The following is a 24,194-nucleotide window of genomic DNA, read 5'->3' as shown; positions in this document are numbered from 1 at the left end:
ATCAGAGTGTTTGTGACTTTTGAATAGTAGAACAACGAAATACATATTTGACATGACCATGGCAGAACTTTATAAACAATCAACAAGCCATTTCATTTAAGGTTGTCTCTATTTCACATTCTTTTCACTTATCTATGATTATTGGCTACAGCAAGTGCTGCATTCTAAAATGCTAAAAAGTTAAAGAACAAGATAATTGAATCGTCTAAACAGCTATGTAGAGTCTGCTTACTATTTATTAGACAAACAAAACTTATAAGCTAAAACATCAACCATGAATCTTATATTCAAATGCTCAAAATAAATTGCGGAATGGATTAAATCTTTTGATACCATGTTTCTCACTGCTTTCATCCACTGTGGCTTTCTGAGTATTCTTCCCCTCCAGAGCATCAATCAGATCATTCAGTGATCCATCAGCATCTATTTCACTCTTCTTCTTCATCAAGTTCTCCGCGACATCAGCTGGTGCAATCTTCGTTTCCTTCAACAAAGACTCTATTTTAGTGTACATAGGATGGGTATCAAGATCCAAGTAGTTCTTGGCAAGAATCTTGAACGCCTCGAAAGTACAGTAAGACAGCTCAATATGCATATCCATTCTCCCTCTCCTGATCAAAGCCGGGTCAAGTTTGGCCATGTGATTCGTCGTGAAGACAATGATCCTCTCTTGTCCACAAGCAGACCAGATCCCATCTATGAAGTTTAAAAGACCAGAAAGTGTAACAAAACTCTTATTGTCTTCTTTGACTTCTTTGTCTTTTTCTTTATCTTTTTTCCAACTCATCAAGAACCTCTCATTCTTCTTCGTCTTCTTCTTGATACTTCTTTGACCCGTTAGATCCAAAGAACAATCAATGTCTTCAATCACAATTATAGACTTACTAGCTGTACCAATGAGTAGCTTCCTCAACTCCGAGTTGTCCTTTATAGCTGTGAGCTCAACATCATAGATACTATAGTTCAAGAGATTCGCCATTGCAGCTATCATTGTGGATTTACCGGTCCCCGGTGGCCCATGCAGCAAGTAACCCCTCTTCCAAGCTTTCCCAATCTTCTTGTAATACTCTTTCCCATTACTAAACGCAGCAAGATCATTCAAGATCTCTTCCTTCTTCTTTGAATCCATAGCTAATGTATCGAAACTCGCCGGATGCTCAAAATCAATGCATCTCCATAAAGCCGTCTTGTTAGGACCCCAGCTAGAGCTAGGGTTGTTTGTATACAGCTTCATCTTCTTGTTCTTGGCGTCTATCAGTTTCCCTTCTTCAAAAATGTGTTTCATGTAAGAATCCGTTACAATGTCACGTGACCGTCGATGGAAAGTGAGTTTGTATGTTCTATACCCTTCGGAATCAGTTTCAATCTCCCACCAGACGTTAACTCCTTTGTACTCATCTCGGGTTCTAGTGTCGTCTCGTTTCAAGACCAAGTCTTTGCTCTCTTTGACCTGGCTCGCTCTGAGATGCTTGGCTTTGTCGGTTGCTTTTTCACCAAGGTAGGTCTCGATGGATGCGAAGGCGTGATTGTACTGATAACCATCGTACTGAGAGATTTTAATTTCGACGTAAGGAGAGAAGAAAGTGACGAATCTGTCTGAAAGTCTCTGGACAAAGGTGAATTGTTGGATTGAAGAGATTAAACACTCCTTAATGGCGATCTTGAGGTGATTAGGGAAGAACTGTTGAACGGCTGCCCATAAGAAAAACACACTCGCCATGCCTGAACCAAATGTGTTTCCCATCATCATCATCTTCTTTCTCAAAGTATGTTTCTTTCTGTAACCAGGATTTGGTTGTGTTTAGGCCTTTAGGTTATGACTTGATATATATAGTCGTGTCACGTGAAGGGTTATACGTTTCCATTGTAGAACTCTCGGACCCCAATTTTACTTTTACTATTATCCAAATTACTGTTTTGGTTTTCACTGTGTACATGTTATTTAAGGAAACTTTCCTTGTTTTTATTTGGCTCAATTAAAAGTTGCCATAATTCTCTCTAATTCTACTCATATTATACATTTTTCGGACGACGTCACGTCCATGCTGATGTTTTAGTTTGCTTCCTTTCTTCAATTGTCCCAATAAAACTTTTAGATGATTAGCAGGGGAAATAAATTTAGATTAATGTAAAAAATCATTAATTAGTAATTTAGTATAGATAACAATTACAATTAAGTTTTTCAGTAAATATTCATTTATGCGTATATACGCGGATGCATCACAAAACTATTTCTATCTACAATAGATTTCAAGTAAAATTTTATTTATAATATATTTCAAACTTTATATATATAAACAGTGATCCATATTATTGGTCGTTTAAAATTTTATGTGGACAGCTTATACTAAACCGAACCTTCATGACGTTCTCTTTTTTTTTAGAGTCTTTTAATAGTTCCAGCTAACAGCCACGGGACTAGACACCACATGTTTCCCATCTGACCACTCGATGCTCCCAAATCTGTTAGACCCAGACGGCTTAGACAAGTCTACGGTAAACGTTACCGCATACGATTTCTTCTCGTTTACTTCTTTGAAATTCAAAACCGCCGGTTCAACCAAAATCTTAACTGCTCTTGTCTCCGAGGTTACTTTAACGGAGAATGTCCCAGCTCCTCCCACGCTAGTGACCGTGCGTGTGTACTTGTATTCACGGGCTACATCGACGTAAACGGCGAACGACGGGTAGTTTAGATCAGCGACCGAGTACGTTTTGCTCGGGTCACAAGTGTAGTTGCGTCTCGACACGATTTCGATATCCGAAGCTGTGTAGTCCATTGCACAGAGGAAATCTAAATAATCCACCGCCGTTAGATCATAGATGAGCCCTGGATTGGTGGCCGTAGTCGGCGACACGTGTCCAGCACCGTGTCCGAGCGGCGTTGAAGGTGTTACCGTTGCGATGTCGATGATCTGATTTCCGTCTTTGTAGGATTTGTAAGCAGTGGTCATAAGAGCAGATCGAATCGCCGCGGGGCTCCACTGCGGATGCACAGACTTGAGTAGAGCCGCTAAACCACTGACGTGAGGGCAAGACATGGAGGTTCCAGAGAGGATGTTGAATTCCACGCGGCGAGTATCGGAATCTAGTCTGGTTGGACTAGCAACTCCGGTCCACCCGGCGAGGATATTGACTCCCGGAGCGATCAAGTCCGGTTTGAGAATGTTTGGCGTTACCGGGTTAGGTCCTCGGGAGCTAAAAGCTGCAAGCACGGGAGAGGGCTGGACGTTGACTACAGTTCCTTGGATAACAATCGTAGCCGTGGGATTGGGATCGGTCAAGACGTAGTTACGGATAGCGTCACCAGCTTTCTGTCCCACATTGGCTGCCGGTATCAAATAAGCAACCCCCTGAAGCTCTTCTCCGTCATCCTCTGTATTCGCCAGAATCATTCCGAGTCCACCAGCAGCTTTCACTACCTCCCCTTTGTGAACCCTACTATTTCCTCCGTCTTCGCACATAACGATCTTCCCCTTTACCTTCTCGGGTATCAGTGTTTCGGGGTAACATAGATATCCAGTATCATTGTTACTAGCATTCCCGGCGTAAACAAACGACAATAATTTAGGCGGGAGAGCATCTCCTTTAAACAACGAAGCTCCAGTATAGTTCTGCCCGTTGCCGAGGATCACGAGCGCGGGAAAATCACGATCAATAGTACCAGCCCCAACAGTAGTAATCCACGGAGCTACGTTCCTAACACTGTAAGAGCTGGGACCCCTATTACCAGCAGAGCATGAAACAAAGATCCCTCTTTCCATGGCCGCGAATGCTCCAATGGCCATAATGTCTCCATAATAATCAACCGCTATTTCGCTGATAGAGATGGACATAACGTCCACGTTATCTTCGATGGCTTTATCCATTCCAGCTAAAATATCTGAGCTCAAGCAACCACCATATCTCCAACAAACTTTGTAAATCGCCACTCGAGCCCGGGAAGCAACCCCACGAGCTGTTCCATTAGCGAAGCCTAGAAGACTAGCTCCTTCCACAACGGATCCAGCCGCGGTTGATGACGTGTGTGTTCCGTGACCGGTGTCGTCTCTGGGTGATCTTGACTCTATGGATTCGTCCACAGGTCCGTTAATTTCTTCGTAACCCCGAGCGAAGAATCTAGCTCCGACTAGTTTGCGGTTACAGAGCGAAGCGGTGAAATTAGTCCCAGTCTCGCATCCGCCTTTCCGTGTAGGCGGGATGGGACCGTATCCTTCATCGTCAAAGCTTTTGCTCTCTGGCCAAACACCTGAGTCGAAAACTCCAACGACGATGTCGCTGGATGCACCGGTGGTTTCGGGGAATAGGCCTGCGTTGTGTACGTCCAGACCGAGGAAATGTGGAGTCCGAGTGGTGTCTAGCTCGTACCGCTTCTCTGGTAGAACCGAGATGACACCAGGGTGGGTCATGAGCGAGTCGGCTTCTTCGGGAGTAAGCCGAGTAGAGAATCCATGAATCGCACTGTTGTAAGTGTAGAGCAGTTCAGCAGATTCTGAGACGGACCTGAGTGAGGACTCGTACCAGAGAGAGTGGTGGTCGAAGCTCGACGGCATCTGAGATTTCGCCATGTGAACAATGTAAGTTGATTGTTGAGCTCCATCGGAGATGTGGCAGGCACCCAAGTAGAGAAGAACAATAAAGAAGGAAGCAGTGGAGGAGAAAAACGAAGAAGACATCTTTTGTAAAACCATCTCCAATGTATTTTGCTATTTTCACCTCTAAAATAGGGGAACTCTATAATAGAACTGAGATATGCTCCAATGTATTCCCCTAAAATAGCAATCTCTAAAATATAGAGTAAAAAATAGAGGAATGCTATTTCTTCCTCTATAAATAGAGGAAAAAATAGAGATCTCTATTATAGAGGAAGAAATAGAGATGGGTTGGAGTAATTTCACCTCTAAATGCTATTATAGAGGTGAAAATAGCAATGGGTTGGAGATGTTCTAAGCTGTGTGGATATGTGAACATGTGAGAGAGTTTATATAGAGTCTCGAGAAAGAGAGTGAGTAGATATTGGCGGCTATGAATGAATTATTACTAGACTTTTGTGTCCACTATTCTGCTTTGAAAAAGATCACTTTTGAATTTCTTTCCCATAAATTATTTATAATGACTCCAATCATACCTAATATTACTCAACTAACTCTAAAAATATTGTAATTACTAGCATAACACATATACCAAGCAAAAGTACATAAAATCCAACCTAGTTTTCAGTAATTACAAGTTTGCCATTGAAGTATTTTTAGGGATATAATTTGAAAAAAAAAAAAACCCTTTCACGGGTGAAGAGAAGTGCCTCATGATCATTGAAGTATTATTAAAATTAAGATAAATCTATCGACAATCTTAAATCGGCCAAACACATCTGCCAGCTTAAAAACATCGTAACAGAAAAATCTGTCACCAAATACATGGCAGATATAAATCTTACAACAATTTAATTTAACAGATTTCTATTCCGATAGATTTGTTTTTCGTTAAATAAATCTGCCGTCGAAATTTTTTTAATAATTTCAAATGGCACTTTTGTAATATTGTTTTTTTATCATAACTATAGTTAAGGGTATTTTCGACTATAAAATATTTTTGGTAATTTAAAACTTTTAAGCGTTATTCTAGTAATTTCTAAACTAATTTAAGTCATTCTAATAAACTTTCCTTTCTTTCCGATGTGTTTTGTTTTTTTTCGTAATTTTGAGTGTTTGAAGACTTCTTCGTTTCACCAGAGACAAAAATTAAAGACTTCTGTTAACATAAGTTTACCTACGTTTTACCGACATACGAAGTGATATTCTTTAAATAAATAAAAAATCTGACTTTTGACTTATAAGAAACATGGGACTAAATTCATTGTTTTTGTTTTCCAAATTATTGTTTTTGTTTTTACTGTGCAAATATTATTTAAGGAATATTTCCCTTTTTTTTCGAAAAAACTTTTTCTTTTTATTCTTATTTTCACCAGGACTTGGTTATGTTTAGGGTATGTCTTGAGATATATATAGGATGTGTCTCGTGATATATGTTTCCACTTTAGAACTCTTGGGCTCCAAGTTTAGTTTTACTATTCTCCGAATATTGTTTTTGTTTTCGTTTTACAAGTGTTATTTAAGGACTATGTACTTTTTCCTTTGGTTACATGGTTAATAAGCTTTTATTTTTTTAATTTTGGTTCAGTTAATTAACAGTTGCCACAAATCGACTCATATTATACATTTTTATTCTAATTGCTTCCTTTTTTATTTCTTCAAAAAAATAAAGTGTATTTGGTTTATTCAACTAATGGTTCAACTAGTGACCATTCTGGAAACAATAGGAACAAACAGAAAATGAACGTAAATAAATAAAACTACAGAAATAAAAATGAATGGTTGTTCCTTCTCAAATTTAACAAGGAATATTTTTGTTCTTTATTTCTCTAAAAAAATTGTAGGGAATGAAAAGAAAAAAATATTCTTTGTGAATGGTGATATTTTTTAGGAATGTTAGGAAATGCATTATTCCTCGCCGTTCACTGGTCAACGTTTATATCCTAAGAGTTGCCAAATTGACTCATATTTAACTTTTTTTAAAAAAATTCCTTTTTGGTATCTTGTTGCCATCTATTATTTTTTTTTAAAGTAACCAGGACTTGTGGTTTGGTAATGATTAAATTGAGGACAAAAGTTTAATACGGTAAAGTCACCAGGGTTCTAATCTTGGCTCCTGAGGAATTAATATTTTGGCATCGTTAAAACCAAGAGACCAACACGTGGTAATACGTGACTAGTCTAGACCATTTCCGTAGGACTAGGATATTCTTGTATAATTCAAAAAAAAGAAAGTAAACAAAAAAATTGTTGTAAGCAAATTCGTTTAGTGAGTTTATATCTTGTTTCAAAAAAAATTATCCTAACTGATTGGTCTGCTTGGGTTTTAAGGAATGAGAAAGGAAAGGTATTATTACACAGCCGCACGGCTTTTGTTAATACCAGAACTGCTGATGAAGCTACCTATCAAAGTCTATTGTGGACTGTAGACAGTTTGCAGGCTCATCATCTCAACAAAGTTATCATAGCTTTAGATGATGATACTTTCTCAAAGGTTATTTTGAGACCAAAAGCTTGGCCAAATTTCAGATGTCAACACATCGAGTTGATGGGAAGATTAAGGAGTTTGGAACGGTGGAAGATTATCAAAGAAGATAGATTAACTAATAGAGGGGCTTTCCTCATTGCTCAAAGTGTTATCAAATATGGTTTTGGTCAATCTTATGTTGCTGCAGGAGCTCCACGATGGCTGATGGATATCTTTGTTAATGAGGAAACTGTCTCTTCTTTGTAGTTTGGTTTGTCTGTGACTGTTTCTGGGTTTTGGCTGATTAGGTTGATCTAGATGATGAATTTTTTTGGGGTGATGTATGGGTTTACGGAGTGGTTGGGTTAGAATCTCTTTTACTCTTGTTTGATACTGGTTGTAAGTTACGATATGCTGCTGCTTTAAGCTTAATATTAACTTACCAGATGAAAAAAAAAAAAAACTGATTGGTCAAGTTCAATAGAGTCGACACCATCTTTTAATAATATAATGCACTGGATAAACATCAAACTTAGAGTCGATTCGTAAAGTCCAACAAAGTCAACATGTTCGGTCTATTTGACATCATAGGATATAATTTTTTCCGTTCTGAACTGTAACATATAAAAATTCACAGTTTCACGCACTCTCTAGTCTCTACACCACTTTGTTCTCAAATCTCAAGTCTCATTAAAAATATCGATCCTCATATTATATCTAACAAAATAGTGGATATTGTATGAGTCATGTAAATATAATATAAACCATATTATATCTAGGTTGGAATAGCTTAGCCGGTCCAATTCCTCAAGCCCTTCGCGATAGAGAAAAGAAAGGCCTGAAATTGACGTAATTAAGCTTCTCCCTAAAAAAGAGCGTAATAAACAAGACATACCTAAGACTCTCCCAGACACGGTGCTCGAGGCACAAACCAGATCTATTCACCTCGGCGCCGGCAACGGCGCATCTCGCCGGCGCTGGGCCTTCTCGACAAAGCTACTCGTCTCCCTCGCTCTCGTGGTCCTGTTTCACTGTTCTATGTATTGTTTATTTGCTCGTGTTAATTGGATGGTGGGAGGAAGGCGAACTCGACAGACGTTACGACGAAGACGGGGACTCTTTGTTGTGCTTCTTCCGGTGGTCCTTTCCTTCCGACTAATCTTTACTCCAGCGATGAGTCGAGAGGATTCTCTCGCCACCGCAATTCTTCGGTCTTCGGATTCAAAGGCCGACGTATCTCCTTCTGTTCGCCGTCAGACAAGTCACAGTGTGCACTATGTCCAAGCCGTTCAATTGTTATCAAAGCGTCGATATCAGACGACGAACTCAAACCCCTGGTCTCAGGCAAGACTTGAGTCCCACAAACCACCGCGGGTTGCTCCTATTCTTCAAACCGGCGTCAGATCTAGAAGCTTCACGAACGGCGGTTCGCTTCCGCTCCGGCGAAGCTCTACCGGCGACCTCTTTCATGGCGCCGACGAACGGCCCAAATCCTTCGTAATCCGGCCCATGCTGACAGCACTTATCAAGGTGATATCTTTTTATATTTGGGCTTGGCCCATCTGTAGTTTTGAACCTGTTAGCTCAACAATTTACCTGCAAGGATCCAGATCTATAGAAGAAAATTTGATTCGACATGTTATGTCGTTTGGTGATTGGGTCAGTTACGCAGAGAATTCCGGTGGATTTACGGGATTCCCTCCTCCGTGTAGTACAAGCTTAGACTTTTCCTGTTGGAAAAAGTTACCCGAGGGTTTACCGGGCTCGGTCCTCATTCGATCATACTCCTCCTTTGAGGAGAAACTGTTACCACCATATCTTCTTTCCATAGAAAGAGGAGTTTCCTTGGTCTCGTTGCTCAGCGTCTGCTTCAGTTTCCTCATCGTTTTGTTATCTTGCGTAGCGGTCTCCACGGGACCTGAAGATGCAATCGAGATTACTTCGGTTTTCTCGTTGATGAGATCTGGACCTTAACGTCACACTATGTGACTATTCTTCCGCTGTTCGACTTTGTCGGAAAGTTTCCCTCGACGCATTCAAGCACCGTCTTGAATTCGCTGTCATCTTCGATTGAAGACCTATCTTGTTTAGTTTATTTATGTATTGTATGCTATGTTTATGGCCAAAGAGGATGGATAATTCCCTCTATCTATTGTAGTGATGAAGTTTGAGTATGAATGAAAGTAAGTTTGTGATCAAAAAAAAAAAAAAAAAAAAAAAAAAAAAAAACCATATTATATCTAAGGTAGAAAATAAGATGTTCAGAAAGTATTCGTTAGCAAAGTTATAGTAGTATCTCCAACCGCTATGACTAAAGCTACGGACGTACGCAGCTTTTTCTTTTAGGAAACTTCCGAGTTTTGTCATTCTCATTTTCCTCTCCTCTCCGTCCATATATCTTCATGTGAACTTCCTTTGTTCCAAAAATATATAAATAAAAATCAGCTTTTGTCACATTTTCCACGACGTATGCAACAAGACAAAGATGTGATGTAACCACTTTCCCCCCGGTTCTAATAAACTATTGCAAATACAGTAGACAATCTAGACTGTTTTCAACTATGCTCTACACTTCTACTATAACGTTTCTACTCCTTTTATTTTGATATGTTCCCTGCAAAAATATAAGATAAATGGTTCTACATCATATTAACCATATATTACAATTCATGTTACTTCATCATAGCTCTCTATTGATATAGAAAATCAGCAAGTTTGTAGCATACTGATTTGTTTCTACGCCTCTAAGTGATGTTCTTTAAAGCTATTCATGTGATGGAAGAGACAAAAATCTTTATATGAACGATAAATAAAACCAACATATATAGATTTTTCTTCAAATTCAATGCTCTGCGTCACCATTTTCTTCAATTTTTTTCTTCTTCTTCTTCTTCTCCTCCTCTTCCTTTGCCTCCTTCTCTGCTTTCTTCTCCTTCCTCCTCTTCTTCTCTTCCTCTTCTTCCTTCTTCTGCTTCACCTCTTCCTCAACCCTCCTCTTTGCCTCCTCCTTCTCCTCCTTCAAAGCTTCAATCAAACGCCTCAAACAAGTCTCTCCCTCTTCCCCTTCTGACTTAGGCAACAGATTCTCCCCAACATCAGCCGGCGTCATCTTGATTTCTTCAACCTCAAGCAACATCTTTATCTCATCAAATAACTCACTCTCCACCACATCCAAATAGTTCTTGGCCAACACCTTAAAAGCTTCAAACCCACAATAAGACATCTCTATATGTTTATCCATTCTTCCTTTCCTAATCAAAGCAGGATCCAGCTTGTCCACAAAGTTTGTAGTGAACACAATGATCCTCTCTCCACCACAAGCTGACCATAACCCATCAATGAAGTTTAGCAGCCCTGATAATGTAACCTTGCTCTCTTTCTTATCACCTTCATTCTTCATCATCTTCTTCTCTATTGCCTCCTTGTCGTCTCCATCTTCATCCTCCTCCTCCTTCTTATTCTTCCTCTGTCCCGTTAGATTAAGAGAACAATCTATATCTTCAATCACAATAATAGACTTGGTAGAAGTCTCAATCAATAGCCTCCTCAGCTGTGTGTTATCCATAACCGTTGTCAACTCAAGATCATAAACATCATACTCCAAGAAGTTGGCCATGGCGGCAATCATGGTGGACTTCCCAGTCCCGGGCGGTCCAAACAAGAGATACCCTCTCTTCCAAGCCTTCCCTATCTTCTTGTAATAATCTTTGCTCTTACTAAACTTAACGAGATCACTCTTGATCTCTTCCTTCTTCTTCTCCTCCATAGCTAGAGTATCAAAAGTCGCTGGATGCTCAAACGTTACATGACTCCACTTTGTCTGGTTCCCATGGTTCTGTCCGGGTGTATTAGAATAAAGCTTCCTCTCTCTATTCTTCAGCTCTATCGTCTTCCCTTCCTTCATTACATGCTCAAGATACCTCTCTATGATGACTTCTCGGTCACGTCTATGGAACCTCAACATGTAGTATCTCTTCTCATCAGCCGCAGGGTAAAAGGAAAAAGATTGCCTAATATTACCTTCTTTCTTGGATTGCCACCAGACCGTAACGTTCTCGAACTCGTCGGTTATCTCTTCTTTATCATCCATGCTTAGGACAAGAGACTTGCTTCCTTTGGTCGTGTTGGCTTTTAGCTTCTTGGCTCGAGAAGAAGAGTCTTTGCTGAGATAGCTTTGGATCCCTAAGTAGACCTCGCTTCGCTGGAAACGCTCTCCGCTGTATTCGTGAAACGTTATTTGGATGTAAGGGTAGAAACGGCTGAATAGTCTTTGAAAGAATGGTTCAAAGTGGTCACCGACATGAGGGAACCATTGTTTGAAGATTGTGTATACAAACATTAGAGTCGCTAGAGCAGAGCCTGTGTTAGCCCATAGTTGACCCATCGTAGCCATTTTTTTAGGGTTTTGGAATATGTTTATTTATACTTCTTGAGTAAGAAATAAGCTTTCTGAGATGAGTTTAATCTAAGATTTTGATCGGAAGGGAAGGATAATACTGGGGAAGAAGATGTGGTTCTGGTAGAGATGGCTCGTAATATTTATAATATGCGCATACGTGATAATGTCAAGATATTAATAAATTTACTTGAAAAGTCTAGGAATTACTATGTTAATTTTGTCTGCGTATGCATATGTGAGATCACTTGGAAACTACCTAATGACGAATTGTTTTTTAAGTTCGAATATTAAAAAAGAAGTCCGTAACAAAACAAAAACTGAAAAGAGATGGAAATTGCACGGATTCCACCATCAATTTTCTTTAGAGCTATACAATATGTAATTTAGTAAAAGGGGTCCATAAAGAATAGACACCACAACTATGTTACCAGTCAATGCCAAAAAGAGTCTGAACTACTGCATTGTTTATTTGATAAAGTAGCGTGTAGTGGGACTAAAAACTTTTTTGATATCCAACTTTCTTAAGGAACAAGTTTTTTATATTGGATAGCAAGATAACAGGTATATCGGCGACTCGGAATATAATTAGACAATACCTACTAGTCACGTCTCTAACTGTTTGACCTTAACTCTTAAATAGGCCTAAATGACGACAGGATTTTATTTCAAAAATATATATCATATGATTATACGTATTAGCAATTAAAAATCACAATGTAAAACCGCTATCTAAAAATAAAAGAATCAACATTATGAATGTTTGAAAAGAAGATCAAACAGGAAAACCTGAAAAATATTAAGACATAACCCATTTTACAAGTTTTAAAACGGTGAGAAAATGATTATTTATTCTGGTACATGAGAAAACAACTTTCTCATTAATAACTGAAGAATAAGCTTCCTAAAATGATAGATATAATTTGCTGATTTCTCGTTCGTGTCATCGTTTGTAAAAGTATCAAAGAATACGTCTAACTAAACGTAGGACGCCAAATACTTTTTTTTAAATGACCGTGGAGATTCCATGCAGTAAGTCCAAATTAATTTCCATGAGATTTTTTATCCGGACATGCGCAGTTATAAGCGAAAAAGTGGTAAAGACAACTCAAATCCAGAACGGATACTCCAATTAGAGTTTCATTACCACTAGACCAAGAGAATACTTAATACAGCTATACAAGTATGGATTGAGACAATGCCAGTTACAAAAAAAAAAGATTATGGACTGAGACATTCGAGTAGTTATGTATCTAGAGCACCTCTGATAGTATTTAAAACATTATATCATCATTAAAACAAGAGAAAATATTTAAACTACCACATTACTAATATTACTTTCAAGTTTACTTTAACCACATATATTTTAGTTTTAAAGAGATAAACAGAAATTTATAACCATAAGTTTAACTAATCTAGATTTAGGATTTATATTTGAAGGGTGAATTTTTGGAATGTGTGTTTAGAATTTTAATAAATATATAAATAAATATTTAAAATTTAAAATGATTTTGTTAAAATAGTTCTAAAAAGAATTTTGAATTTCAAAAAGAAAATCTGAAAAAAAAAATCAAAAAATATTTTTATAAAAAAATTCGAATTTGAAAACGCATAATTCAAAAACTATATATTTATTTATTTATATATCAATAAAACAAGGATATCATGGTCTTTTACCTTTTAATGAAGAAGATATTTATGAAAACATCTTTTTAATAAAAGTAAACATGAATTGTGGTATAAAATATGAGGTAAACTTGAAATTCTCTCTTAAAACAAAGAAATATGAAAAGTATGAAAAGGTATTTTCATTTTAAATATTATTATAAGAAATTTTGAAGCCGTTAGTCTCTTTATTAATACTTCATACTTTTTAAGAATAATAATTATATAAATTAATTATATTTAAGTATTAGCTAAATTACTGAAATGTTTTTCATAATATTTTACCAATAAAAGTGTGTTCTTAGATCAATTCTCAAGAGAGAGAAAAGTGTTTAGATCGACTGAACCAATGAAGACATATGCCATTAGGCATTTCCTCTTATATTTTAGAACCAAACGTTATGACTAATCAATGAGTACTCTCGTCATGGACTGGGAAGAACATGGACCCCAATTTGATGAAGCATGTTGCTGGATTTTCCATGAAACCCAAGGATCTTATGTCCATCCTTGTGGAGTGGGAAGGTTGATGTTGTACCGAACCCAAAACAGCACCAGAGTTGTTGTTGGTAGTGAACCTAAGCATGGTTATAACTCGGATTTATCATGATGGTCACCCTCCACTGATGTGAGATATTCCGAAGGATCACTTAGCGTGGAACTGAAAAAAGAGAAGGATAATTTAGTCAAAAAAGAAGAAGGATAATCTAAACTATTAAAACTGAAGTACAAAATGTACTTAACCCTTAATTTTCCACAATAATTACCATTGCATGCCACTGACTCATTTAACAACATTACAAATCAACCTTAATTCAATTAATTGAATTAACCAAATATCACGTGTTCCCTTAACCAACCTTAACTCGGTTAGAAATTTGAATGCCGTCATAAATTCAATCTATCCAATGCTGTAGAGTCGTAAACTGCTAATATAAAGAACCATGTTTGTCAAATCTATAACATAAAATTATAATATATTAAGTCTACTATATTTCATCTAATACTTAACCAAACGTGTACTTCAATTATATACTCTGATCAAGAAAATTAATATTATATGTATATAATCTGTATTTGGTGGTCTGTAAAAGATTTTCATACCAAACTGCATACTTACATATGGTTTGTGTAACCACGTTTTTAATATTATTTAGCCGAACCATTTATGAAATACTAAATTTGGAATGTTATATTCAGCAGATTTTTCGATGCACACACAATCTATATCATTAATTTTGTAGAACCTTAATATAAAAAAAAATTCCAAAGAGGACTCCTATTTTTAAGCTATCACAATAACCAAATCTATATCAATCTTACAAACAAAATCTGCATATATATTCCTTTCAAACTTCAAATGCATTCTATTCAAAAGGTAATATTAACTAATAAAATATGGAAATGTAAAAATACATTTATTAGTGTTACTTCAAAATTTGTATATTCTATTTCCAAAACGTGAAATCACGTATGACTAAATATAATAATTCTTTTTTAAAAAACATCTTAATTGTATGATATTTTATAGTACAAGATCTAAATCTCTTATCTTAACCAACCCTAACTGATTAACTATTAAAATAAAAAGAATTGTTATTAAATATTTTAAGATATGTATATATTCTTTTTAAAATGTGTAAATCATGTTTGACTAATATTTAGTCAAGATTTTTTTAACCTATAGACTCGACCAAACAGTATATATACAACATTCCTATAGCGTGGAATCAAATTCTTACTCACAGAACAACTAAAAATGTTTATGAAAACAATTTTTACTCTACTATCTATTCTAGAGGTGGGAAAAAAAATCTGAATCCGAAGAACCGAATCGAATCATAACCGAAATTGATTAAATATCTGAACGGATTCAAAATTTTGGTATCTAAAGAACCAAAACCAAAACCGAATCCGACCCGAACCGAAGTATTTCGGGTACCCGAATGTATCCAAAATAGATTTGTATACCCTGTATATAAATATATTTTAGATTTAATTTCTATTAAAAACATCCAAAATATATAAGATATTTTTAAATTGTTCAAATACTTGAAAATATATACAAATAGTCAAAGGTAAATGAATAAAATAGCTTAAATATACCCAAAACATCAAAAATACTTGAAATATCTACTGATTATTTATCCAAATATTCAAACCAAATCAAATTATGTTAAGTTTAGGTATTTTGATATATGTTATTCAAATTTATATGTGATATATTATTTTGTTTGTATATTTTGAGAAATTTAAATTATAAAATGAATTTTAAAATTTTAAAAATAATTTTAATGGGTTATCTTAATCCGAACCAAACCCGCAAAGATCCAAACCGAACCCGAACCAAAACTTAGAAATACCCGAATGGAGCTGAAATCTTTGACCCCGAAAATCTGAAACCCGAATAGACCCGAACCAAACCTGAATGGGTACCCGAAAGCCCACCACTAATCTATTCATATATTTAAGCATTCATAACAAATATCATATCAATCAACTACCACAAAATCTTTTTGTGTGCTTAATCTTGCCGTTCACGTAAAATATCTTAATTTTCTCAACTTATATTCGTTTATTACGTTAAGCAAAGAATCAAACTTGGAATAAAATCGTATAGGATATTCGCTATATAATACTAAAAATTCACAACTAACAAAATCTTAGATATTAATATTGACTTACTCTAACCTTTCCTAACTAGCTATATATACCTCTTTCCTAATAATCTAAACACCATATCATTCAACGCAAATCCTCCGAAAATATCTACTATGACTACTTTTCATGCTCTCACAAAACTCAGGCCTTATAAAAATAATCAGCGAGTTTAAGTTAAGTGCTTACAAGATGAACACCGCTTCTAGAGATACCTTTGAGATGGTATTAACAGACTAATGGGTAAGTGCTTACAAGATGAACACCGCTTCTAGAGATACCTTTGAGATGGTATTAACAGACTAATGGGTAAACCAATATTTCTAAACATTTGTTGTGTTATAACAGGTGACTGCTTTAACAAGCTAAACTAATATTTCCTCTGTTTTGTTTTGTAGGGAAACAAAATCCAAGCCTGTTGCAAAAGAACACACATGTACCATGTTCAGCATGCTATACCAGTTGAAAAATGGGGAGTAATTAAAAATGTTCAAATCAATGCAGCTGGTAGCAGGGCAGACGTGTTTCTGTTTATTTCCCAAAAAAAAAAAAATTACATAGATTTTGATTTGTGATTCAGGTCCACTATTTATTCGGTTACAAATGATAAATATTTTAAAGCCATAACAAAATGGCGCAAATCAATTCATCTAATTAGGCTTTGTAAATATTTAATAGAGATATACATATTTTTATATGTTTTTGGGTTACTTTTCCAATTGTTTGTATATTTGCTAGCGATTTTATTGTTTGTAAAGCTATATAAGCAAAAATTTAAAACAAGCTATAAATCACAAATTTTAGATTTTCTTATTTAATAAAACTATTAAATCTCAAATAAATGTTCTAATATTATACACTTTATGTTTAGTTTACCAAGTAAAAAAAAATTACAATATAAGAACAATACAACCTCAAAGCTTAAAAATGTACACTAAACAACATAAACAAGATACACCAATGTCACAACTAATAACATATGAAACAATAACATGAATATTTTTACAATAAACAAAACATATAATTACATCGAACATACATCCGCGCGGACGCGCGGGTCAAAAGCTAGTAATTAGTTAAACCATGTACTATTTATAGCTGTGAATTATTGAAACTGAATAAGTGAATAAGTGACCTCTTGGAGATCAGGTAGCAAGGTCTTATTCCCATGATCATCTCCCATGGCAATATGATCGTTTTGGACATACATAAACTTGACAAAACCTACTGCGTATTTTGTTAATATCTGTTTTTTTTTTGGTAAAATGTTAATCTCTGTTTTTCTTTTCAAATAAAGAGAAAATAGAGAGGTTTTTGAAGCCTAATGTATAATTCATACATGAAAATATAGAAATAAAACCTTTTCAAAATGAGATTGGACAAATTTTTGTAATGATATGATCGGTAAAAAAAAAAGCCTAATCCATTGGTATTTTTGTGTATTATTTCCAGACACAAAATCTTATAAGTTTTACAATATTTCCATTTCGCAACACTATGCCAAAGTACAACACTTTCGGTGAAAGATCTTCACTCAAAGTTTGCCGTTTTCCTCCGAGCCCTTCACTTTCTTTTCTTTCTCCTTCTGGCCTTCTTCATCTGTCTTCTTCTTCTTCTCTTCTTCCTCTATCTTCTTCTTCTCTTCTTTCTTCTTCTTCCTCTTCTCTTCCTTCTCTGCTTTACTCTTCTCTTCTTCCTCAGCCAACTTCTTTGCCTTCTCCTTCTCTTCTTCCACAGTCTTCACCAAACGCTTGATGCAAACATCTGCATCATCTTCATCAGACTTCGGCATCAAAGTCTCCGCAACATCAGCAGGAGACACGTCGGTCTCCTCGAGCAATCTCTCTATCTCTCCATACAACTCATGTGACTCAATCTCCAAGTAGTTCTTAGCCAACACCTTGAATGCTTCAAACTTGCAATAAGACATCTCAATATGGTTGTCCATCCTCCCTCTCCTTATCAAAGCTGGATCAAGCTTATCCACAAAGTTAGTTGTGAATATAATAATCTTCTCATCACTACAAGCTGACCACAACCCATCAATGGAGTTCAACAGCCCCGAGAGTGTCACTTTACTAAGTTTCTCAGCTTCTTTCTTCTCCTTCTTCTCAGCTTCCTTCTTCTTCTCCGCGTCATCCTCTTCATCTTCCTCCTTTTTACTCTTCCTCTGCCCCGTAAGATCGAGAGAGCAATCAATGTCTTCAATCACAATGATGGACTTGCCTTTTGTATCAAGCAACAGCTTCTTCAGCTCGGAGTTATCCTTCACGGTGGTTAGCTCAAGATCATAAACATCATAGTCCAAGAAGTTCGCTATCGCGGATATCATCGTCGACTTCCCTGTCCCGGGGGGACCAAACAAGAGGTACCCTCGTTTCCATGGCTTCCCAACCTTCTTGTAATAATCTTTCCCTTTGCTAAACTTTATCAGATCCTTCTTGATCCTTTCTTTCTTCTCAGGATCCATAGCTAAAGTCTCGAATGTCGCGGGATGATGGAAAGGGACATTGCTCCACTTCCCTGACCTCCAGGGATACCACTCTGAGCTTGAGTTGTTAGTGTAAAGCTTCCTCTCTCTATTCCTCAACCCTATAGCTTTGCCTTCATCTATCACATGATTAAGATATGTCTCAATGATCATCCCTCTATGTCTCCTATGGAAAGTAAGCGTGAAGAACCTCCTCTCGTCCGAGCTGGTTCGACCATAGTTAGACTGAGTCTGAGTCACTTTCACGTTAGAATACCACTTCACCTTCACACCATTGAACTCATCTTCAACTTCCTCGTGGTCGTCCATGCTAAGCACCAAGGACTTGCTGTTTTTTGACTCGTTAGCCTTTAACCTCTGCGCACGAGCGGCTGAGTTGGTGGATAGATAGTTGCGTATGGCGTCGTAGTTATCGCTTCTCTTAAGACCTTCTTCTGTGTACTCTGTGAACTTGATGTGGACGTAGAAAGAGACCCATCCGACCATCTTGTAGCCGTATTTCTCCACGGTGACTCGGAGATGGCGTGGGACGTATTGTGAGTACATAGCCCAAATGAACATAAAGCTCGTTACGGTCGTGCCGGTTATACCCCATATTGCTCCGGTTTCAAACATCTTCCTGGTTTCTTGTGAAATCAAGAAACTAGTAGCTTGTGTAGCACGAAATAGCTTTTTGTGTGTTTTGAGACTTGGCTAGTGTGCTCTCTGGTTTGGTTTCATTTTGCTTTATTACGTTCTACTTATAGTACTCTCGAGCTTGCGAGGAAGGTTGCACGAAACCTCTGATTAATTTAAAGGAAACTGACCATATATATTTAGAATATTATTATGTTGTGGAACGTTACGATTATTTTGTTTCTTAACTAGTTTTAATATACTTTTTTTTTGCTAACCGAGTATCCTGACCCCACCGAGGTGGTCCAGACTAGAGACTGAAGTGAGCATGGACGCTGCCAGGACATCACCATGTGGCTCACCGTGTAACGGTCTTCGGTCTCGGATGCTGCAACCCATATGTAAATTCTGCAGTGGCCAAGGCTCGGACCCTTTTAATATACTTTTAGGGTTTATTACTATAAATAACGTCACTAGGCTTTGTCGTTTACGATCTTCGTTTCTAGGATTAGGTGAAGGGTGTAGAAAATTGTTTATAGAGGCTTGCGAGGAGCCACTTAAAGATTTTTCAGATACAAAAATTCAGTCAAGTATGAGTCACAAGTCATTTTTTTCTTGACGAAATCATTATTCTATTGCTTTGTTCGTTGATATTTTATTTGTTCTAGTCAACTGTGGTAAAATAATAGACCTTCGTCTACAAGTTGAGCTTCCTCTCCTTGTCAATCTTTATGAAGAAAATGTTAACAAGTTGTCTTCCATCGAGTTTCTTTCGTATGGAAAATGTTTGAAAATACAAATTAAATGAAAAAGTTTTCGAAGCTTTACAAGACTTAGATAACCTTTTATTAGTATTTTTACAGAAACTTGGTGAAAAATCACCATTATGTATGCTCCATGCCTGATTAGTCATTACTCATACAGTTTTTGAACGAAATAATATAGCAATAGGATGACATATACACAGAGACGGATTATGTACTCACAAAAAAAAGTTACACAATGACCATCATTCTTTAGAAAGATCAATAAATTTTAATTTCATAAAAACATTTTTTTACATACTGAAATAATAATCAATCACCAACCACCATATGGACTATATATACTCACGAAATTACGATAAGAAAATACAATTATTTGCTGTAAATGTAATTATTTAAATACTTTAAAAATGATTTACGGTTAATAACCTAACTAATCAAACAACACCATTGTCAAAATGCTAATTGCATAAATGTGAAACTGTATCGTCTTGTTGATGTCGTATACTTTTTGTTAGTATGTACGGGTGTGCTTAGAGCAGCATGCTTAGCTATGCTTTCTTCTTTGGTATGATGTCATTTGAATAATACATCATGATCTAAGATTAAAATGGAATCTCTGTATTATAAAATATTGGGGGTATGTAGAATAACGGTGACTTCATAATTCAAACATATCCCAAGACGTATGTTTTACTTTTAACCGAGACCGGATCAAAATTTATTCATAAACTCATTAGATTTATCAAAGATTTTCTAGCTTAAAACCAAATATTACAAATTGGAATCAATTTTAGTGTATCCGAACCAGACTAAACCAAAAATCTTGAACCTTTCCATGATACCTTCAAATTCGGCAGTAATGGCAGAAACTAGAGTATTTTCCATGATACCTTCAAATTTGAGATTAAAAACTGGTTAATTAAACAGAAACTTTATTAGTATTTTTACAGAGTTTTATTAGTATTTTTACAGAAACTTAAGTTTCATAACTTGAAGCTTAAGTGGTAGTGAGGAGAAAACTGGTTAATTAGTGGTTGTTTCATAACTTCCTAAGATTGAGAGGTACTATCACAAACTACATGAAACCAGTGCCCGTATCAAGGACTTGTAATATACATGTTGATTGTTTCAAGTGCAACTTTCAAAATCGAATACTTGACAGATTAAGATGACAGTTCTCTTCAGAATGATTATGTATACTAACAAGATAAACATCCTAAACACTCAGCTGTCAGGTTGTGTATATATATTACTCAATTTAGAGCTCTTTGGTTAATCATTTCTTTGTTACACATTTAACTAAAAAGCCAATTTATCTCTTTTGGTACGTACTTAAATGAAAAGTTAAAATCAACTTCTCACTCCACATACTGTACATAAACTCATAGAGAAGATTTGATCGAATAAGTTCTTAGATAATTATCCCTAAACTAAAGAACTGAAACGTAACTACTCAAATGTATGATTCGTGACCATAAACAACTTTTGACATGATTTATCAAAGTCACAATTAATAGCATTCAGAACTAATTTCATACTAGAATCATAAGCATGACTAAGAAGCATAAGAAAGATCCATGCACAGTATATTTAAAGGTCTTAAACACTGAATAATCCATAGAATCCAACAAAACCCCCTAGAAATTAAAACTTTTAAACCATACGAGACCATAGTACTTAATCAGATAAGATCACAAACTGAATCAATCAAAGAGACTCATCATGCCTTCACCATCGTCAGATTCCTCTTTCTCTTCCTCAACCTTCTTGGATTCAGCCACTGGCTCAGCCGCGGAAGGAGCGTTTCCGCCAGCTCCAGCCACCATAGCAACAGCTGCACCACCGGATGAGAGTGCCGCCATCTTCTCCCTCCCAACCGCGATCAGCTCCGTCAAGTCGTGATCCTCCACCAGGGAAAAGAAGAGATCTGTCTTCACCTCGTCGAACTCAGCGCCAACGGACTCGAAGATGTTCTTCAAATCATCTTTGGTTGGGCTCTCGTTTCCACCTAGTTTCGCGAGGAGAAAAGCAGCGACAACCTTCATCTTTCTCCTAGCAACTTGGAACAAACGATAAAACACGACAGTGACTGCTAGGTTTGTAAAAACACGACACTAAAGGAGTCAATGGCCTCATAATAAGAGAGATTTTAGGGTACGTACGTACGTTACACGAAAGAGAGCCGTAAATGGGCCCTAGCGATAAATCCTACCTATAATAGTTACAGGCCTTTAATGGGCTTAAAGTAGTTTTTTTTTTGAACGACTTTAGACTATCGGCATTCATAAATTTTAATTTGATTTCTTAAGATAATTATATTTATATATTTTTAAATTAATTATAAAATTGAAGCTTTTTGAATTAGATATATAAATTTAAAAATGGCTAATTAGTTTTCTTTGGTTTAGATAAAATTCTTATTAGTTTAGATAAAATTCAATATTGTTTAATATTTATGAACAATTAAATAATACTGTATTTTTTGGTTAAATTAATTTTATTCAATGCTATTTTATGTAGTTAAGATAAATTTATAAAATTGATATTTTTAATATGTTTATTTTTTTAATATGTGTGCATTAACTTTAAATATCAGTTATAAAAAACAAATAGAATACCAGTTATGTTAAATTAATTGTTGACAGATTCTTGTCTAGTACCAATCAGAATGCTTTAATGGTTTGTCAACAGCAAAAAATTAAATGCTGTCTGGTAAAAGAGAGTTGAAAGAATCTACCAAAATTAATTAAAAACAGAGGCAGAAAAAAAACAAATACAATGGGCGCTGCTCAGTTACCGTCATTAATACTGTATATAAAAAAAGGACTAAATCGAACAATCACAAAACTATTGTAGACAAATTGAGAATTAAAAGATTCTTGAGGGGTTAACAATTGAGAAGATTATACAATTCATTACGTTGATCTTCCTCAAGAAAAGTCTCTCTTCTACGGAATGGATTATCCTCGGAGCTTTCTCGCATTTTCCCTCTGTCTTATCCTGATCCTCCCTCGAGCTTCCTCCGCGTCGATACGCTTCCTCCCTCGATGGAGTAACAGGTCAGCTCCTCCTCTCTAATGGTTGGATTCGATCGTCGTTGACTGATAAAGATTGTCTCTTTCTTTGTTGTTGTTGGGGACAGAGATGGGTCTGTGATAAAGCAGAAGACGAGTGCTTCCTCTCTTGTGTTTGATCCAACTCGTGTCACTCAGCTCTCTTGGACTCCAAGGTTTGTCAAAGTTTTGATTTTTATGATGATCTTGAGAGCAAAGTATGTGACTTTATGTTTCCGCAGGGTGTTTTTATACAAAGGGTTTCTCTCAGATGAGGAATGTGACCATTTTATCAAACTGGTAGATTCAAAAATTCAAAAAAACATCTTTTTTATTTATTTTAATAAGTTTTCGTGTTGTGTCTGAAATTGAGAAACTTTGTTTGTGTTTTAGGCGAAAGGGAAGCTTGAGAAGTCTATGGTTGCGGATAATGACTCTGGTGAGAGCGTTGAGAGTGAAGTACGCACAAGCTCTGGAATGTTCCTTTCCAAAAAACAGGTCAGCTTCCACTTCAGAACATTGTCTTGTCTTCTGAGAATGATCACAGTAATGCTAAGGGCTTGAATGGTGGTGTATGTGCAGGATGAGATAGTATCTAATGTGGAGTCAAGGCTTGCCGCATGGACCTTTCTCCCTGAGGGTATTATTGTACAAGACATATCTATAGCTTTCTAGTTTTGGTTTCTTACTCATCTCTTCTTTGTCAATCAGAAAATGGAGAATCAATGCAGATACTACATTATGAGAACGGTCAAAAGTATGAACCGCATTTTGACTACTTCCACGACGAGGTGAACCTACAGCTCGGTGGTCATAGGATCGCCACTGTGTTGATGTACTTGTCCAACGTCAAAAAAGGAGGAGAGACAGTCTTCCCCATGTGGGAGGTAAGAACTCATTTGATTTTCATTTCTTGAGTTGGCTTTTGATCACAAAACGTTCTTCAAAAGGGAGCAACAAATCAACCAAAAGATGATACCTGGACCGAGTGTGCCAAGGAAGGCTATGCAGTGAAGCCTGTGAAAGGGGACGCGTTGCTCTTCTTCAATCTTCATCTGAACGCAACCACAGATCCGAGCAGCTTGCATGGTAGTTGTCCGGTGGTTGAAGGAGAGAAATGGTCAGCAACAAGATGGATTCATGTTAAGTCGTTCGACAGAGTGGTTAACAAGACGTCTGGGTGTGTGGACGAGAATGAGAGCTGCTCTAAGTGGGCAAAGGCAGGGGAGTGCGAGAAGAATCCAACTTACATGGTGGGTTCAGACACTGACCATGGTTATTGCAGAAAGAGCTGCAATGTTTGCTCTTCTTAAGAAATAAAAGTATAATGAGAGAGCTCTTTACTAAAGGATCAAAGATTTTTGTATAGCGAAAAAACCGGTTTTCGCCATTGAAGGTAGCAAAACCTTTGGTTAATAGATGGAAACAGTTTTCAGAACTATACTAAAGGATAATCATCTTCCTAATAAGCTTTTCTGGTCTCTTTTTCA

The 24,194-nt window shown here is 36.5% G+C and overlaps 6 protein-coding genes across 8 annotated transcripts; 1 reads left to right on the top strand and 5 right to left on the bottom strand.

Annotated features, from left to right (window-relative positions):
• Positions 1–22: 22 nt before the first annotated feature.
• Positions 23–1,798, bottom strand: LOC103837025 (AAA-ATPase At3g28600). Its single transcript, XM_009113353.3, has one exon. It carries the CDS (start codon positions 1,751–1,753, stop codon positions 296–298), a length of 1,458 nt encoding a protein of 485 aa, XP_009111601.1. The 5' UTR covers positions 1,754–1,798; the 3' UTR covers positions 23–295.
• A 446-nt stretch (positions 1,799–2,244) lies between these two features.
• Positions 2,245–7,819, bottom strand: LOC103837024 (subtilisin-like protease SBT1.7). The gene has a single exon (XM_033281058.1). It carries the CDS (start codon positions 4,689–4,691, stop codon positions 2,391–2,393), a length of 2,301 nt encoding a protein of 766 aa, XP_033136949.1. The 5' UTR covers positions 4,692–7,819; the 3' UTR covers positions 2,245–2,390.
• A 1,865-nt stretch (positions 7,820–9,684) lies between these two features.
• Positions 9,685–11,647, bottom strand: LOC103837050 (AAA-ATPase At3g28580). The gene has a single exon (XM_009113373.3). The coding sequence runs from the start codon at positions 11,450–11,452 to the stop codon at positions 9,902–9,904; it is 1,551 nt and encodes a 516-aa protein (XP_009111621.1). The 5' UTR covers positions 11,453–11,647; the 3' UTR covers positions 9,685–9,901.
• A 5,440-nt stretch (positions 11,648–17,087) lies between these two features.
• Positions 17,088–20,514, bottom strand: LOC103837021 (AAA-ATPase At3g28510). 2 transcript variants are annotated; one of them, XM_009113352.3, is made up of 2 exons: positions 18,215–20,514; positions 17,088–17,514 (listed from the first exon to the last, which is right to left on the bottom strand). In XM_009113352.3, the coding sequence occupies exons 1-2, from the start codon at positions 18,882–18,884 to the stop codon at positions 17,405–17,407; spliced, it is 780 nt and encodes a 259-aa protein (XP_009111600.1). In that variant the 5' UTR covers positions 18,885–20,514; the 3' UTR covers positions 17,088–17,404. The 2 variants fall into 2 exon arrangements, with proteins under 2 accessions (XP_009111600.1, XP_009111599.1); XM_009113351.3 differs by having other exon boundaries at positions 17,088–19,117.
• Positions 20,515–21,181: 667 nt separating this feature from the next.
• LOC103837020 (60S acidic ribosomal protein P2-3) lies at positions 21,182–22,236 on the bottom strand. The gene has a single exon (XM_009113350.3). It carries the CDS (start codon positions 21,694–21,696, stop codon positions 21,355–21,357), a length of 342 nt encoding a protein of 113 aa, XP_009111598.1. The 5' UTR covers positions 21,697–22,236; the 3' UTR covers positions 21,182–21,354.
• Positions 22,237–22,457: 221 nt separating this feature from the next.
• On the top strand, positions 22,458–24,189 carry LOC103837019 (probable prolyl 4-hydroxylase 7). Of its 2 annotated transcripts, XM_009113349.3 has the most exons (7): positions 22,458–22,710; positions 22,794–22,880; positions 22,947–23,004; positions 23,098–23,202; positions 23,287–23,344; positions 23,416–23,591; positions 23,655–24,189. In XM_009113349.3, the coding sequence occupies exons 1-7, from the start codon at positions 22,607–22,609 to the stop codon at positions 24,015–24,017; spliced, it is 951 nt and encodes a 316-aa protein (XP_009111597.1). In that variant the 5' UTR covers positions 22,458–22,606; the 3' UTR covers positions 24,018–24,189. The 2 variants fall into 2 exon arrangements, with proteins under 2 accessions (XP_009111597.1, XP_033136950.1); XM_033281059.1 differs by having other exon boundaries at positions 22,794–23,004.
• The last annotated feature ends 5 nt before the right edge of the window (positions 24,190–24,194 follow it).

Source organism: Brassica rapa, chromosome A09 (assembly GCF_000309985.2).
Source record: "Brassica rapa cultivar Chiifu-401-42 chromosome A09, CAAS_Brap_v3.01, whole genome shotgun sequence".
In the NCBI taxonomy this organism is placed as follows: domain Eukaryota; kingdom Viridiplantae; phylum Streptophyta; class Magnoliopsida; order Brassicales; family Brassicaceae; genus Brassica; species Brassica rapa.
This window is presented reverse-complemented; position numbering and strand designations above follow the sequence as displayed.